Source organism: Pleurodeles waltl, chromosome 4_2 (genome assembly GCF_031143425.1).
Source record: "Pleurodeles waltl isolate 20211129_DDA chromosome 4_2, aPleWal1.hap1.20221129, whole genome shotgun sequence".
NCBI classification, from domain to species: Eukaryota; Metazoa; Chordata; class Amphibia; order Caudata; family Salamandridae; genus Pleurodeles; species Pleurodeles waltl.
The window spans coordinates 692,960,747-692,980,001 of record NC_090443.1 but is presented as its reverse complement, the minus strand read 5'-3'; the positions used below and the strand labels follow the sequence as shown (position 1 = coordinate 692,980,001).

Here is a 19,255-nt window from a genome sequence, read left to right as displayed (position 1 = left end):
TGTAAGTTTACTTATGAAGCTCAAATGTGCTAACAGGGGTGTGTGTCTGCAAGTGTGTGGACATGTGGGGATGCGTGTGCCAGTGACAGGAATGGGGAATCCTGTAGTTGGGTGTCTTACTGCCGGGGTTTTCGTGGTGGGGTGACCACTGCTAAACGCCTGGCGGTTTGCTTCCTTGCAATACAGTCAGAGGTCTTAGGCATGCACTGGCCCTGAGGAGCTCACTGCCAGTCACGCCAGTCTGACCGCACCGGTGGGACTGGTGACGTTGTGGCGGTTTGGCTTCGGCCAAACCGCCAAACTCGTAATGCGGCATTCTTTACTGTCGGGACCACGGCAGTAAGACCGGCACCACGAGTGTGGTGGCCTTCAGATTGCCACACTCGGGATGAGGGCCTAGGTCTGTAAATGTCTATACTGCTCCGATCTAGGAACTCCCATATGCATTGACATTTATGTAAATCATTAATTCCCTGGAATTTGGTGACTAGAGGAAACGTATCAATGTTTGTAATACATATGATAAGTTTACACATCTGGGAATTCAGAGACTTTTTCTGTGAATTGAGACCTACATTTGTGGCACCCCATTTCTAAAGAAGAACTAAGACCCTCAAAATCAAGTTTTGGGAAGCCAGAAACTGACTACTTGCCAGCTGTTCAGTGTCAAATAATTTTGTGGTAGCCAAGTGGGTTTACAATGCTGCTGGCCAGTATGCTGAAAACCTAAAACCCACAGAAAAGTCTAACATAATTATATGGGAAAATAATATAATATTTGAGGACACCAACTACAATCTGGCTTTACACAGGTTGTATTCATAGGACTAAGTGTATAGAATGTCTCAACTATGCAGTGAAAAATGTACAAACACATTGTTTTCTAAATGCATCAGCAGTAAAATGAAAGTATGTCAGGTATTTGACAGTCTAACAGAGCAATTTTTACAAGGAAAAAAAAAGCTTTGACAAGTCATCTTGATTTTGTTATTCTGCTGACCATCCCCTAAGTGCTGTATCACGTGCTGCACAACTAGCTCTACTGTTCCTTCTAGAGAAGATCACATTATTTTTTCACACAATAATATCTTACTAACTGAAATGAAACAATAAGTCCTGGACTTGTTTTTGAACAAATGGATTGTTTATTTGTAAATGCTATATGTAACATTTTACAGGAATTTAACATTATATAGATGGATTGCTAAATCACATGTTGAGGTAAATTCTGAATTATTTAAAATTACACACTGGTGAACAGTGTTGTGGAAATCGTATCCTCTGTTTGGTTGCTCTTTGCAGCTCTTAATAGTTGTTCATATCAGCATTCTGTTGTGTCAATCAAATCTTTGCCCTTTACCCACTATCAGCAGGTGTCAGAGTGGAATCTAGATAGAAAGAGTGATATTATCAGCATGGAACAGCCAGGTTAATGCTGAAGTATGTACAGTATTTACCACTATCTGCAGTATCAATAACTTCAGTATCAACATCTGCACAACATATTATTACACATGCACAAAGTGTACACTGTTTTTTGAGTCGCAAGATCCCAATTTATCGGTAGAACATGCTAAGACAATGCCAATGGCATAATTGTGCGTCTAATTATTTGGTAAAGTACTAACACATCCTCTACCACAGGGTACAGGATTTACTGGAATGGGATTTGTACAACTCAGAACTGTGAAATATTTGATAATTTTGCAAGTTCCCCCCCAATCAAAACAGTGAAACAATAATTTGACAAAGTCTTAATCCTGATTTTGATGCAGATTGCTATTTTATGTAACTTCTTTTTGATAATAGTTTTAAGCTAGGCAAACAGTACTTTTTAGTGAAAGAAGGTTAGGTTGTCTACCCTGTATTTTCCAATAGTGCATTTTGTTCAAGATTATAAAGCAAAGTAGACGAAAATCCATCTACATTTTCACCTATCCAATTGAAGAGTTGGTGAACCACAGGTAGAAAAATAGGTAAACATTCAAGTCCATTGGCATTACCTAGAGGAAACCATTTCCTTAATCCATCATAACAATTTATTAGCTATACATAGGTGTACTTCTCCTCCTGACTTGTACATTGGTGCTCATTTCAGTCATGCCATGCCATGGAGAGCATACCACCTCCCTATGGTCACCTAGGCATAAGTACCAATGTAATATAAAGTCACTTGGAGGAGACCTAAGGCAAAGCCTCTGAGACAAAGCCCAAAGAAGCAGAAAACTACCTGGAGTTGCTTGTTTCTCTGTGTAGTGGCACAATCAGCTCTTTGCTTTATTGTGTCTGATAGATTTGTAATGGGTGATCAACTCATACATGGGTACAGCGAATTACAAGCAAAGTGATGTACAGGTCATAGTCACATACATTACCATTCCAGATTTTTGAAATATGACATTTCTTGCAACTACTTTTTGTACAATGTTTGGCGACACTGGCAAACATCAGATAGAGTCATTTTAATGATGGTGTGTGTCAGTGTTTTTATGTATGTGTATATATTCATGTGTGTGGTAGTGTTTATGTGTTTGTTGTGTGTGTGGCGGGGGTAGCCATTCTCTTCCTGGATTCCAAACTTTGCTCCACATTGAAAGTCTTCCTTTACATCATTAAGAAATATACAAACATCTAAGGTGCTAAATTGTTAAAATATTGAACGCCTACCATTAAACTAACTACATCTGCATTGTGACAGTCCAATTACTCTTCAGAATGTAAGATGAAATGTGCTTACATATTTGAAGTTATTATATTAGGTAATAACATAGAGTTTACTAGGACAGTACATTTGGGAAAAAGTACTTGAGAGAGCAGTTGTGTGTTATTGCATTGATTGAATTTCCACTACTCTATGGGGTACAGTTGGTTCCTTGAAAATGTTGATCATGCTATGATGATGATGTTTGAGTTGTTGCACTCTTTAAATGAATGAATTTTGTAAGCTTACCATGTGTTAACCTTCTATTACTGGTGAACAGTACAAGACTCTTCAGTAATCCAAGACTGGACAAAATTCTCCTCATCTTTAGCAACAAATCCATCTGGCATCTGATATTCCTGTTCCCGCTCATCATCATGATGACCACAAACTCCACAGGTCTTGCCCTTCATCCACAAAGCTGGTTTAACCTTTATCAGAAAGTAGGAAGAGAGATTGTTGCTATACATGGTGTTATATTGTCAATATGGCCAACCATGCATTAAATTAAATGGCTAGAATACCTGGCATGTCACTCTGTCGTAATAAAGCTTCTCAATGCCGAAGTCAGGTGCAATCAGGATGAGACCATCAGCCTCCTTTTCAATTTTCAAATGGGGTTCTGGAATCAAAAGAAGTGTACTGCGTTTGAATTTGAAAAGAACAGGACACTATATAATGTCCGGTAAAGCATAAGTTGCAGAGGTCAAACAGTGTTAGAAGCAAGAAAATAGATATTTCTATTAAGCATTTGGACGAGAGTGAGAATCCTGCTTTATAACTTTCTCTTATCATTTACTATACTGCACATATATATTTGTATTTGAAATGTCTATTTAGAATTCAAAGAGCTGTCTAATAATTCTGCTTACTATTTATGAGGGATATTTCTATTGATATGCATGTACTATGCAGTCTTTACAGAAGGTGGTCAAAGTAATTACAAAACAAATTGTAAAGACTTAAACCTGAAGTTAGGCCTGTCTCAATAATAAAGGGAAAATGATTTTTGTGCTTGCATGTCAGAATATCCAATTAAATTTTTTTTATCTTTATGATATTTAGATAGTCAAAATTCTGGTCACAATTATTTTTAATGTTCATATTAGAAAGTTGATATTCTGGTACCATACCCACATGAATTTACTTTCTGGTGTAGTTCCTGAATTGCAACCCAGCAAACCTAAGAAATGTATTTGAAACACACTTCCCATGCCATCAAGAGAGAAAGCGCTGTCTAATACATCCTCAATTAAATTCAAATATAGATCTGTGCTGTAGATTCACCAGGATTATCCATAAAAAATCATTGTTCAAAGCTTTTAAAATGCCATAATTGTAGGTGATCAAGACAATTATAGACTATTAAATGCTTCTAGGAAGACTGAAAAAAATACAATCAGGTGTGTAACCAATTACTTATTTTATTATCAAGAAAGGATAGTTACTCTGGAAAACTTGGTTCTTGAGTGCATTTTATTGATTTTCAAAAGCAAATGTGCAAGGGCTGTAAAAAATCGACAAATTAGCGAATGGAATAGGGTGGTACAGGGGAGTACTCTGCAAAATGTAATGAATGTTTTGCAATTAGCTTACCTCCATGGAAATGTATGTAAAGCTACTCCTACTACAAGCAAGTGTAAGTGCCTTTCTTGCACAGGGAAGGGAATGGAATACTTCGATATTTCATAGAAGCATAACAGACCAGACTAGATGTGTCTCCGAATGCTCCCCTCCAAAAATGTTAAAGCAGAAAATACACATTTGATCAGGGCTACTCAAGCACATTTCATTTTCTGGTTGGTGAGAACCCAGACAAATACATTTTTGGAAGTAGGGGTACTCTTGGAATTGCATGACTGTCATGAATTTCCAAGATTAATTTCCAGGATTTGCTTGGCAATTCCAAAAAATCTAAAATGTGCTTTAAAGCTGGACTTTGTGAGTCGGAATGTACATAATCTATTCATTGTATTTTAGGTGTTTTACAGAGCACTACATTTTGCCCACTCTAGACTGATTTCAGGTTACATTGAAAGCAAGTGAGAAAGAAGGGGAAGAAAGCAGAATTTAGAAAATGATGGGGAGGACAGCAGAAAGGGTCAGGAGAGGGTTTGAATGCATTTACTTATAAGAAAAGGACAATGACAAACTGCACAACTCTTAAAGAATATTAAATGAACATTATGCTCTGATGTTGTTATTGATATTATAAAAGTGTGCAATATATGTAAACAGTTAGCATCATCTGCTAATAGAAGTAAGTGATGATTTTCTTGATGCAGATGATTATTTGATTATTGGAATGTCCAATAAAACTATGTCACCTACCAGAATGTGATTCATATGGCAGGCTGTTCACCTCAATGCCATTTATTGTCAGCTTCAGGGAGTCAGCAGAAGGATACATGTCGATATCGCTAAAGAAAACAAAAGAACATATCATATCTATGCTTTTTAATATTTTTCCTAACTACAAAAAAAATCATACATCATATTATGACAAGTGTACAACCCAGTACGTACAACCCTCTCTTCTGTTTGCATAATGGGCTTTGTACTTTGTAATTAATGGACACATGGGGCTTTATGTAAAATCATAGGGTTTTTCTGCTAAACTATAGGTGTGGTCCCTGCATAAGCACCAATGCATTAAATTCAGAGCATATCAATATTTGCCTGATTTGTACCTCAGGAAACTCAAAGAATCTATAATGGCCTGTTACACATTCCCAAGAAGAAGTACTTGTGTGATAGATATTGGGTTTCTGGTTGGCCGAGGTAAGTACCCTGCTGAAGCAGAATCTACAATACTAGTCAGGGTAAGTCATAAACACAAACTAAATTAACCTGTACTCAAACCCTGGTAGTTTGGCACAGAGAAGTCAGGTTTAACTTAAGAGGCAACAAATGAAAAATTTGTACAGCAATGTAAACAATAAAACAGTGCAAACACCACAAATAAAGATACTACACATGGTTGGAAAAAAGATTTCAATTTAATGAACAAAACAAGACCAACAGGACTAAAGTCCAATGAGTAAAGCCAGAGTTATGAATTTTTAAAGACTAAACTGAAATGAAGTACTTAAAACAATGAAGCTCCAACCAGGCATATCTGGTTGCACTCGAATGGGTCTATTCCAAAAATGTAGCCCAACCGCAATGGAGCACTGGTCGTATACAGGGACTAGCCTTTGCCTGCTGCGAAGTAATTTGTTTGGGTTGATGTTGAGGGAGGTGCGAGGAGCAGGGGAGGATGTGTCATTACCGATCCTTAGAATGGAGGTGATGCATCAGCTTTGAGCCATGCAAAGTCGGAAATGCGTCAGGAATGGAGGCGGCATGTCATGCCATTGGTGATGTGATGCACTCAATCCTTGCAGCAATGTATGGATGGAGATGCACAGGTTTCGAGTGGTGCAACAGCATTGATGCGTGGATTCTTGTTGCAGCAGCACTTTATACCCACTTCTGGACTGGATTGGGTCCACTTGGCAGGGCAAGACTCACAGATGGAAGAGTCCAGGTATTGTAGCAGGTGAGTTGAAAGTCTTTTGCATCCCCGAGTCTTCAGAAAACATGAGACCAGACCTTGGAGTCACTCTGGGTGTAGGATTCAACTGATGTGGGTCCAGTCCTTCTCACCCAGGCAAGGAGGGCAGCAGACAGCAAGCCAACACAGCAAGAATACAGTTCTTCCAGAGCAGCAGTCCAGCAGAGTGGCAATCCTTCAGCAGCATAGCAGTCATTCTTCCTGGGAGAGTATCCACAGATCGAGAAGTGTACTGAGTTGGTAGGGTAAGAGGTTCAGTTAGTACACCCAGTGTTGCCTTTGAAGTGGGAGAGACTTAAAAGAAGGGATCTGAAGGGCACAAAGGTCCTCCCTTCCTGCTTTGGCTCTGGGATCACTCCTGGGGATAATCAGACCTTTGTGTGGGGACAGGACACAGCCTATTCAGGAGTAAGTAAGAGGGTGCGGGCAGCTCCTCCCTCTCAGCCTGCTCAGGACGGACCAGCAAGATGTGGATTGTCAGTCACACCTAAGCTCCCTATGTGTATGGCTGTCTGGAGGGAATGCATAAAGCCCAGCTGTCGCCCACCCTAGACATGTATTGAAGATAGGCTGCGGGCACACATGGCTAAGAGCAGGAAAATCCCAACTGTCTAAAATTGCCATTTTCAAAATTGCAATGATAAATCCAACTTTACCATTAAAGAGGATTCGTCTTTATAATTTCATAGGTACCTAACATGGCAGATCTACCCCCTCCCAATCAGTAATTAAAGCTAATTAATTGTAAAAAGGAATCCTCAATGGTATCCTATGAGAGGGTAAGCCTCACAGTACTGAAAAATGAATGTAAGAGTTTTTCACTACCAGAGCATGTAAAACTTAAAAGTACACGCCCTTCTTTTTGATTACATAATACCCTGCCCTATGGGCAACCTAGGCCCTACCTTGGGGTTGACATATTAATAAAAGGGATGTTTAAGGCTTGGCAAGGGGTTTTAAAAGCCATGTCGGTATGGTCATAGCTGTGTAACACTGCCTTCAGGCTGCAATGGCAGACCTGGTAGATGTTTTAAAGTCCTACTTAAGTGGGTGGCACAAGCAGTGCTGCTGGCCCACTAGTACCATTTAATTTGCAGGCCCTGGGCATTTGCAGTGCACTTTTACTAGGAATGTATAAGTAAATTAAATAAGCCAATTAGGTATATACCAGTCAAGCCCTGTTTTAGGGAGAGAGAACTTTAGACCTGTTTAGTAGTGGTAATCCTAAGGCCAACAAAAAATAGAATTCAGCAAAAGGTAGGGGAAAAAAGGCAAAACGTTTGTGGGTGACCCTGCAGAGAGGGCCATTTCCAACACTGTGCCAGATTGATGCAAGACCTAAGGAAGGAGCACAATATTTTGCACCAGAAGGTGGACTTGATCCACCACCCACACAACATTCCTGTTCTCTGGTAAAGTTATAGGCAGCATGGGCAGGATTGGGGAGACTGGATCTGCATGAAGAACCACCTTGCATCACATACTTATTGCCTGCATGCCTATTTTCATCTTACTGTTGGTAATTTTGTATGTTTTTTTGGGGATATGATGTGTTTTGGACTATATAAAATACAGTGTCTCTTCTATTAGTTGTAACAAGCATTTATTTACTGCAGTCTTCTATGCTGCTAGATATATGTGTTCCCTCCCTCGGTCCATGAATATGTTGTTACACTGGTAGTACTCATCAAACGCCCAAATTCAGAGTTGCACAAGTGTGATTTACAAGATAATATACCAGATGAATGTGTCCTCACTGTGATTCCCTTGCTGCAGAACACTCTTGGTTAACGTCAATTATCAACATATTCTCTCAATCCAAAGCTTCTACTATAAGAGTATGAAGTTCAGGAGGTATAGTAATTAGTTCATATATCACTGATGACACTGCTGACAAAACTGCCAATTATCCTCAAACATCAGTAAATCTAGAGAAGAAGCCAGATGATCCTTGGAGTTCACTCTGATGCACACTCATTTGGTGGAGACTGACAAAACCATCCAGGTAAGGTAAACTGTAATGTAGTCCTTTGCTGCCCAATTACCAAAGCCCGATGTTCAATAAAACAAACATTTTTGGACAGCTATATTGTTCAAAATGACTGCTATAATCTGCAAAATATTAACCGCTTCTTTCAAAAGAGACATGCTGATTACCTGATGCCTAGACCTGGGCACAGTGACCTGCAATATAAGGTGGGGGTTGGTATCACCACTGAGGTGCTGGCACAATACAGAACTCACCTGCCCACAAATCTTGAGTATTTTATTAGAACATTGTAATGTTGAGAGCTCCATAGAAGACAATGGGGTGCTCTGGGTTTCTAATGTCTGGTAGAAGCCCGTAGCTCCAACATTCCACTGTTGTCATTCACAGCTGTTGCTGTGAACAAAGGCCTCACAGAGCCCAAGGAGATTTTAACCCCTTTGAGCTCCGTGAGGCTTTTGTTTTAGTAATTAAAAAATTTTGCCCTTTAGGGACAGAATGTTCTAATAGCCCTGGAGGCTGCCATAGAGGGGTATACCGACCATTAAATGCCCGCTCCCTTGCTGTGGTTGGTTCTAAGGCTATAGTGATTCTGATATTCTTAGTTTTAGTTATTGATTGTAATTCAGAATTAGGTTGCTAGGTAGGCATGGCTCTACATTGACAATTTGCCATGAATGTCCTATGTTCTTCTGAAAGTTTACATTTTGACATTCCCTTCTATAATACCTGCTGTGAAAGAAAGGGACTTGTGTTCAGAAAATTATTTGGATTAACATGAGCTTGCGGTAAATATACATATCTAAACAACTAAAAAAAGAAGTTGCCCTCCAAAAATAATTGTGAGCAAAATATCAACTATGAAATTATTGTGAAGATAAGTATATAAGTTTTGGTTTGCTATTCGTGACCCACAATACGTATTTGAATGGCTCAAGGATGAGGAATTAAGATATTTTGGTTCTCAATAGTTAGGACACAACATTTTTGCTGGGGGCTTTCTGTCACATTCTGAAACACATCCTCACGAAATACATTTATGTCACTACACAGTTTCTAAAAATGACACCTTTTAATGAAGTAGAGACATTGATTTCAGTGCTAGATGAACACCATCATCATAATCCACAGAGGCCATCAAACTGTGTCAAGAAGACATTGATTTTCGAATAGCTCAAAGACATTGCTCTATGTAATGTTTTATATAGAACATAAGTTGTTGGCAACTATAGAGTCAACCACCACTATAGTCTGTATAATCAGAATTATTATTATATTATCATGGTACAGAATATAACACACAATGAAAAAGTTTCTGCTGATTTGGGGAGATGAACATTCAAAGGCACGACCACATAGGCACACTTTTGAACGTCCAACTTGTAAAACTAGAAATACTCACTAGCTGCCAAGTTTGATATTAATGGCCTTCAGGTCTGGAGACTCTTCCACTTTCTTCATCATTACCAGAAAGTTCAGCTCAGGACTACAGTCTTGTACCAGGACATGGTAGCAGCTTCTGGGCATCGAGTAGTTAAAAGCGACATCATTGAAAGTGGTGATTCTATTTTTGGAAACCGTGCAGCGACCTAAGAAATAATAAATATGAAATACAATCTCAAATAATTATATATGAGCACTTTGCAGTGAGAAAAACAGACCTCTAAAAGTAGGACACAGTTTAATGATAATGCAAGTAGTATTGGACTCATTTTTTGAAACCCGATGTCACTACATATTTGACCCCTTCTTCTCCAAGATTTAGCTCCTCTGCAACTTTCTGTTTTGCTGACGAGGAGCTAGAGGAATTGTTAGGATGGAAATTACAGAAATTAAACTATGCTATGTTCCTGCCAACGTCTTCATGACGCTTGAGGCCAGAGTAGCAAATAAGGGGCAGGGATGCCAAAGTGGAAAAAGCAACTGTGGAAGTTGCTACACCTGACATCAATGTTCATACACTTTGCTTCTCTGAAATCATGTATGTGCTGCAGACTTATAGCTCATGCATATGGATGTGAATCATAATATTGCTATTTGAGTGCAAAGTCATATACATACAGACACACATATTTAGATAGATAGATAGATAGATAGATAGATAGATAGATAGATAGATAGATAGATAGATAGATAGATAGATAGATAGATAGATAGATAGATGTACTCTTACGCGTTTACCTCTTATGTTGTCCAGGAGCTGGCCTGGGGCTTCTGTAAAAATATTCCAGCTTGGGGACTGAATGGCTGAGACCTGGGTTGGGTGACCAGCAGGGATTGCAAGTGGGAGCTGAATGGATCTGTAATAAAGTGTGAGCTACAAAGGAATCAAAAAAAGTAATCAAATACGATGGATCCATCTTTTATGTAGCTAGAAAAGTGTTACTATCAGTAACTGTAATATTTACCCTTGGAACCTGCATAACTGCATCAATGGTTCTTGGAGAGCTTAGTGACAGGATGACCGTTGCTTGCTTAGAGGGATTTTTCTGCAACTTTTCAGAGAACCCAGCCATAAGTGCAGCTCCTGGGACAAACTGTGCAGCCCTGTATAATTGATAAAACATTAGTTTTGATGCATATTTACTCCTGTAGTTGAAACCTGGAATTAGGTGTTAAGGTTTACATCATTTTCTCTACATTGTATAGGAATTTTAAATGGCTGATGATACTCTTTAATAGGTGCCTTTAGCTCGGCCTAATTGAATACATTTGTAGGCGTCATTTATGTATGGTTGAAATTTTACAGTATATATATTTCAGCCTATTTTCACCTGCAATCTTTTCTTAAATCCTTTAAGGGTATGCTCTGTCCCTTTAGAGCCATTGACAATTACTTCATCCACATCTCAGCATTGGTCACTGCCCCAGTTCCACGACTGACTAGATAGTTCCTAAGGATTTCCCATCCCCCTTATGAGTGTGTAAGAAATATGGGCCTCATTTAGAGTCTAGAAGATGGCTTGCCAGACCACCAGGTCAACAGAGACTATGGCCTCCATTCTCCTGGCAGAGTATAAACTAAAAGATGTAGAGATTCCTGCCAGCCAGGCATAGATCTCTGTGCCTTCAATAAATCTCTGCCTTGAAGGCTCCATTAAAAGCCAATGATTTATTGATAAGTAGGTGCCATGTTTGATGTGCCTGTTAAATAAAGTATTTTGTTTTGCAAAAACAAACTCCCAAGGGGAAGTTTGTTCTTAAGAACAAAATAAGGTCTTGGATATGCAGTGCAATTGTTATCTCGATGTGTGGACCTCTGTGCGATTTCTCTAACCAGGCCCATCATGGTCTCGCATATCAGTCCTGCATGGTTGTCCCAGTAGGAAATATGAATGATACCCGCACCACCCTAAATAGGCTGGGGCGACGCCACTATGGTCAAGTGATCTTATGGTCAACTGACTATCACTTAAGGGCTTCAACCCACAAAGGTAGGGTTGGCTCTGAAGAATCCTAAGTGTGTTTCACTGTTTGATTTCTTTGTGCCTATTCCCCATTAGAGGAAACACCCAATCCAGCCTTTAGGTCTGTTAATGAAAAATAAGTATTATTTATTTATTTCATGCACCCTACGTGAGACAAATACATATTGGTTGTATGTGTGAACATAATCTTTATGATTAGGTGTGTATTGTGATTAACTTAAACTAGACTAAGATGTTGCAGTGATTAAAGCCTTGAAGGATATTAATGCATGTTGAAACAACTGAATGCATGTGTTTTGGGGTTAAACACAGTTAACAGTTGAGTGGTTTGGCACTGTATGTGCTACATGACTTGCTGTGCCAAGTTAATTTAATAATGACATTAGTAGGGTTTTTTGAAAAGTGTGTAAAGAGACCTGTTTTCCTACCAGTTTCTTGCGATGTATACACATAAGGCAAGTTGTTAAAGATGCCCAAGAGAAAAGGCTCCGAATAAACCTGAAGATAACCTCCAGGTAAAGCAAAAATGTTAATATTAGTGGGAACTAACTTAATGAACAAAATCACTAGGCTCTTTGTGTAATCAGTCGAATTTTGTGGCTGAATATGGCATAAACTTCATTGGTATTGAACATTGCAGTAACAGATTAGTATTTGGAATTTGTCAGTTTTATTTTAACTATTCATAAAACCTAACATTCTGTTTAACACTATTCCCACTTCAAGTTGAACTGAAAGATACTACATTGCTACTCCAATTTAAATGTGACGGCTTCGTCAGATTATATAACTTCTTGCGTTTCCGATTAATGTTCAATTAGTAAATTGCCATATATAATGAATAAAGATTACCATTTTCCAGCCGATTTCAGTTTCGATGGGATTTTTGGCCACTGTACTTTCAGCCTCAAGCCCGGTTGGCTGCCGAAGTGACCCGTTTGAGCCTTCGCAGCAATTTTGTAATCCTGGCAATTCTGACCCCATTTCAGAGAAGCCTACATCATAATGTAAGAAATATCATACATTAAAGCTGACGTAATAAATACATAGGAAATGTTGCTCGTCCCTAGCTTCTGTTTCCCACTGACTAAATGTGGTTGCCTCACCTGTGCTTCGTGAGAGTTGAGTACAACAGCATTTGCACACGCACGCCATCTGCTGGAGCCGGTGATTTCCACGGCATAGGCCTGGATCTGGGGCTTGGAGCTGTGGTAGTCGGCATACACGATCACCTGGTATCCTTGTTTCTTGTTGTCATTTCTCACAGCTTGAGCAGTAACTGCCAGCACTGGGGGCTTGTTGTCTCCCATAAATGCAGGCTAGAGGCATGTGACAAAAGTGGAAAACTATTGTTAAATTGAGGAGCATCAACCCTACATCGTTTTTTTGGTCAGGCTTGGTGGACAGGCATGTTCCAAAATGGATCTTTGTTCGGACTACACCTTTGCTCTATTCATCATGGAGCACTCTGATCAGAGGAGTAAGCCTACCTCATAATAAGAAACAAGGGCCATGTGTAGACATTTTTGATTTCCAAAGATGGGACCTACACAATGTGATTGGTTAGCTTGTGTATACTCTGTAATGCACATGCAACTGGTTGCTCTCATTATACAGCAAAGTCCTGAGAATTCCTGATGCCTGGGCTTCCACAGTCCGTCATAGGAAACTTATACTCTCCTTTCTAAACAACTATTGCACAGTCATTACAAACGTCACCACCTTCTGTGAGAATCTGGATAGACCCCTCTTCTAGACCTCCAGCTCAAAAGATTACAAGTTTCCTCGGCCTAAAGACTTTAAGGAAGTATGAAGTATGATGGAAATGTTTTTAGTCAACAATTAATAAATTGTAGTATGTTGTAGAGGAAACTTATGTTTCATCCAGTTTATCAAAGAGAGCAATAACAATTTCCTTGTTTTTTCCTTCAATGAAGTACATCTTCGCCAGTTTACCACTGAAACAAATGCCACTTCTCCAGTTTATTTTAGGGAGCATATAGAATTCGGAGTTGCAGGGAAAACTATTGCTTTAGCTAATTCTTCCTAGAGAACACAGAGATCTTCGAGATCGGTGGAGCAAAAACTGACTCTTACATGAGATTTCTGTAGAAAACAGCAATGCATTGTCAGGATGCCTTACAGGGAAACTAGAAAGTGATAAGTGCAATTCTTGAATTTATCAGAGCCACTTTTATTACTTGGGCTTCAATAGTTTTCTCCTTAATGTGCTACACCAGACAGAGACCAACCAAAGTGTGATGGGTAAACCAGACATCAGTTCCCAGATCACTGAATCATTGGATGTCAGCAACAACTCACTGATAAATCACACACAACCTGTAACTTTTCTTGGGTGCTTGTGTCCCCAGTTGAATGGGATCTGGCTTGGTGGCTCAGAATGGCTTGTAGTTAGTGGAGCAGAACCACGTTTGATTAGCAGACGGCAGGCCTGTGTCTAGACTGGCATAGTTGCAAAAACGACTAGAATGCGGCTAGAGACATCACCAGTGTTTAAACTAATGCAAGCATTTCACCCTTGATTTTCGGGTTGTCTGCAAGTCACGTATAGAGCAGAAATATATAATCTGAAATATTTACAAAACACTACTGCATCTTCTGGATTAAGAACAAAATAGTAAAACATCACCTAGAACACAGATTACCTACAGGACACTAGCAGATTGTCAGAACTACATCCCAAACACCAATCATTGGTCTGGATTACAAGCATTTGGCTAATCCTTTTTGTCTTTATAGTTTGCAAAAAGAGAATACTTCTTGATGATATGTACAGAATGCTAACCATGCAAAGTCAAGGTTACACAAAGATCACCAGTAATGAATTGCCATGTGTGAAATGAGCAATTACAATACGTTGTCTTTCTTCCGTATGGACATTAAGGACTTTACTGGTTTATTACCAAGAAAGATAAATGATGTAACCTCTTATTTGCTGTAGGTAGCAGTAATACCTAGTTCACTTTTCTAATTTATTTTTGAACGGTTTTCTGTAGCGTGGGCTTTACTGGCTGGAAGATGGAGCGCAATATAAGAGAGACATATATAACGTACAAGTATAAATATCCCCTTGTTGACTAAAGGCGGGAGCAAGACCATTAACAATCAGGCATACAGTACTGACAAGTATCCAGCAGTAATGTCCTTTCAGGAACACGAGATTGTGCATTTTGTAAATCACTTATAATCTGAAACAGGTAACATGCCCTTGTTAAATGGAGGCTGGCCGCTTCGAGATTCATAAAAATGCAAAGCGAACAGCAAGGAATATAATACGTAAAATGAGCCATGCAACAGATGCTAATCGTAAATAAGTTCATATGATATTTTTCAAGGCAAAATAGAGGTAACATAAAATTAAATATACCATGCTGACACTAGACACTGTTAACTCCTCATCAGATCAGTTTTCATGTAACACAAGGGAGTTTGACGACCATGGCAGGAAACAATTTATCTTCTTGGAAGAACGTTATTGTCAGAAACGTTTTAAGTTTATCTTTGAAAAGATTGCGAGTAGTTGCTTTTCAGGGGCAGAGTGGTCAACATTTCCATAATTTCAGGGTATCATCACAAAAAACATGCTTCAAAGTCAAGTGTTTGAGTTTTAGGTATTTTTTCTATTTTCTTTTAGGATATTAATACGGACCGAAGACATGTACAGCTAAAAAAATCATGTTGTCACAAGATATCATAAAGAGATTAAAATAGTGGTACATTATTAATTAATATCAAGAAGACTTCAGTGCATACGTTATAAGGATATTTATCACTACAGTGTGTTTAAAAAATAGATCAAAGGTTCCCAAACAATTTCGAAATGCTGTTGTGTGGGATTAGGGCAACCTCCATCCCACATATATCAATCAATTGATTCCACCTTTCCCTCACTGTGGTGGATTTTTCTAAAGTCAAAATGTTTTTTATTTTTTCAATTTTGTAAGGATTATAATTAAACGCTATTCCAGCAAACCTTTGCTGGACTAAGTCAGAAGAGTCGAGTACCATCAATTTGGGAGCAGGCAGAATTATTGTGTACAAAAATAGTCTGCCAATTTCTTGCAAAACCTCATGCCAATAACTTTCAATTAGATGATCAGATCAGCAACCCCATGAGAACCTCTTTGGAATATAGAATATATCCTGTTTAAATTTGCATTGATGTATTTAGATTCGGGAGATATTTACGAATTTATGACTTTAAGCATTAGTTTGTTGTTTCTCCATACTTTGAACTGGTTTGGATAATCTTCTCAACCAGCGATGAGCCAAATGCATTATGTCATTAGCCTGCTTCTCTTGGAGGAGCCGACAGACTCTTCCAATGATTGTCCTATGTTCTGAAGAAGCTAAGTTTTCAGTATATGGGATTGGCTCCAGACTGATAAGGGGGTAGGGTTACCTATGAGATATCACTAAGTCTGAAGATAGTTAAAAATCCACTGCAAAGAACACAGCACATTGTAGCTAATGTATCAAAGAAGTGAAGTGTTTGTCCTGCATTTAATTTTCCCAGAGTTTGTAATTTCGAGCAAGCCCAGAGTGGGACAAATATGCCATTGAAAAAGCTAGGGAAATACGGATTATACCATAAAGATATATAATTGTAAATTTTAGGAGCAGTAATTTCTTCATTATGGTAGTCCAAATCTGATGTTATATGGATAGAGTTTAATATCTTGTCTTTTTAAAATGTGCAGGTTTGAAAAAAATTTAAACTGGAAATAAAATGTTGTTTTGATCTATGAATGGCTATATAGAGGTTGACAGACCAATCAACTGAGATAACTTGCTGAAAAACATGCCCAGTTCTAGAAATCCCAGCCACACTTGCATAGGGTTGTTGCATTTGAGTAATTATTTGTCTTTTTTTTTAACTGCCAAATAAACCAAGACCATATCCTTTCAATGTTTTAAATAAACTTTTTAGAACGGCAAGGGGTAAGTGCAGGGAAAGTAATAAACATTTTGGGAAAATTAGCATTTTCATAACATTGCAAAGGCCTTGGATCCCTAGTGAAAGTAATGTTCATATCAAATATCATTAGTAAATGGAGTTTTATTATATAAGATCTGAATCTTATTCATGTTGAGCAAATAGCCATCCATCTTGCCAAATCGTTTTGCTGCTAGTTCTGTTGCTGGTATTGATACAGTTGGATCAGATGTGGAAATGGCCACGTTATCTGCTCAAAGAGATGCTACATGTTGTATCACTGAGGTAAACCAGGGATATAGAGACTGACTGTTGTAACCTTTTATTATAAGGTTCCTGATTCGGGTACCTCTATAATTGCAAGTTTTTAAAATATTTTTTGCAGTACGATCTTTATATAAAGTTTGTATTCTTTTCAAAAATATTCTTCTGAAAACCATTTGAAGCAGAAGACACAATTAAGACAGCATCCAGCAGGATCACCCTAGCAGGGTACAGATGCAATATTGAAAACTGATACTGCCAAATTTCTATGCAAGATGGTATTATGTTATGGTACAAACCTTTGCTTCATGTGATCGACCCACCTAGCAATCAAGGGAGAAATCTGATTGGCTATATCTTTTGTGTATATTTGTGAATGACTATTAGTTAATAAAATGGAGCAAAATGATCCACAGCTCAATGGATCTTTATTGTTTTTAAGAATATATGACATTTGTAGGCTGTCCACTATTGAACTGATTCACTGAAAAAAGTAATAAAACTGATATGAAGCTTTTTTAAAACTCAATCGGCATGCAATCCAGACCTGCTGCTGTTCCTAAAGGTAAGTCTTTAATTTTATTACAAGACCGGAGGCTCATATTATGCAGTCTTTTCTTGCTTTAATTTTAATAGCAGCCAAGAAGAAACTACATTTCCCAATAAAAACAGAAACTACAAAGTGACATCACAAAGGAACCATCCAATAGGACGTCGAATACCCCTACTAGTATCTTAACTGCGAGCAACAAGTCCTCTTTTCTTGCTGCTCGCAGTCAAGATAAGTATCACCATTTCTTTTATTTGACAAAAGCTTTGATAAATGTTTAGTATTAACTACGTGGTACACTTCTTTGTACTTATTTCAATGCATGCTTAATGCCTCTGTTTGTTCCGCTTTGGGCGTTTTTCCTTTTTTGTTTCCTCTTTATTTGCGACTCTACTAGCGGTTATTTTTAACCGCTGTAGACGCGCGTGTGCACGTGCGCTGCCGGCGTTTGCTCTCACCTCATTGTCAGCTGCATTGTGAGCCGTCCTCGATATTAAGCTTCTTTTCGAGTGTATTTTCATTCGTTTTGTTCAGGACCTACTTTTAGAGCTGACGGTTCCGTCCGTGTCAACGATGTGCTCGTTGTTGACTCTGAAGCGTGTTTTTCATCACAAAGCCTTTTCCCTCGAGGCAGTTCCCTGGAGAGGGGCTGTTCTTATCAGGGACCGCCTCCGGCTCCCTGCTCAATAGTTTCTCTTCAAGCCCACCCCCTTTTGACCACAACCTCCCTTCTCAGCCTCACAATTTAACCATTTACTTGCCAAAATGTTCTTCCACTCCAGAATTTTTGTAGTTTCAGCCCAACTTTGTTTCTAGGATACAATAAGAGATTGTTTTTTCTTCATGATGGCTGAAGAAGAAGACTCTCAAGTATTTCAGGAAAATTTAAAGTCCTTTATTAAAGATTCAGTTCAGCAAGCAGTTGCTGTTTCTATGATAGACAGAACAAAGAATTTGGAGACCTCTTTTTCTAAGATTATGTCCGCCTCTGATATACCTTCTAACAAAGGCAAGAAACTTGCGGCCACCCTCCCGGGGCCTTCAAAAGGCGTTTCTTCTGGTCCTTCCACCCTTGAGGTTTTTAAATCGGGATCTTCTTTTTCCCCACTCCACATTACCCAGCTAAGAGACACTGATGATGATGATGACTCTCCCAGTCATACGGATGATATGGATGGATCTTCGTATCCATATCTTCATGGGCCTCCGGAGAAAAGCCGCAGAACTTCTCCTGGTGACGGTGGTGACGTTCACCCTGTGTCTCGGATTTTGGTGGACCATTCTAGTGAACCCTGGTTTGACCCTTCCCTAATGGTTCATCCAAATTCAAAGGAATGGTATCCTACTGACCATGTGGCAGATTATGTCTCCTTTTTATGCCGTCCTCTAGACAAGGCTACCCGAAATAAACTTAAGTCCGAATGCCCCCGTCCCTCCTTACCTGACAATATCACTTCTACCCCGGTAATCGACCCTAATATGCTCATGTTTTTGACTAAATTTGGTAAGGACCCTAAGAAGGGTATCGATAGAGCCAGGTCAGGTTGCCAGGATAAACTTCTGGATTTGGTGGGTCCTCTCACCAGGATTTTTGATTTGGCAGAGGAGGCCAAAATGGACAACGTTCCAATAGACCCTGTGGTTCTTTCTAACTGGGCTCAACGCGCTATTTGTATGCTGGGCGATGCGAATACCTAATTGTCCATTGAAAGAAGGAAATGTCTCTTGTTGAAGATCAATCCCAAACTGGCTTCTTTGGCCTCTAAAGATGAGGGCCCGTCGGCTAAGGGCCAATTATTTGGAGACTATTTT

The 19,255-nt window shown here is 39.0% G+C and overlaps 1 protein-coding gene across 1 annotated transcript in view; it reads right to left on the bottom strand.

Moving 5' to 3' along the window:
• Positions 1–1,130: 1,130 nt before the first annotated feature.
• LOC138293202 (vitellogenin-A2-like) overlaps positions 1,131–19,255 on the bottom strand; it is a 60,174-nt gene continuing 42,049 nt past the window's right edge. The window contains exons 26-34 of the mRNA XM_069232290.1: positions 12,779–12,991; positions 12,525–12,667; positions 10,653–10,791; positions 10,426–10,561; positions 9,647–9,833; positions 5,033–5,121; positions 3,226–3,323; positions 2,951–3,132; positions 1,131–1,388 (exon numbers count right to left, since the gene is read on the bottom strand). Coding sequence (XP_069088391.1) covers positions 2,968–3,132; positions 3,226–3,323; positions 5,033–5,121; positions 9,647–9,833; positions 10,426–10,561; positions 10,653–10,791; positions 12,525–12,667; positions 12,779–12,991 — 1,170 coding nt within the window. The 3' untranslated portion in view covers positions 1,131–1,388; positions 2,951–2,967. The remainder of the gene's footprint in view (positions 1,389–2,950; positions 3,133–3,225; positions 3,324–5,032; positions 5,122–9,646; positions 9,834–10,425; positions 10,562–10,652; positions 10,792–12,524; positions 12,668–12,778; positions 12,992–19,255) is intronic.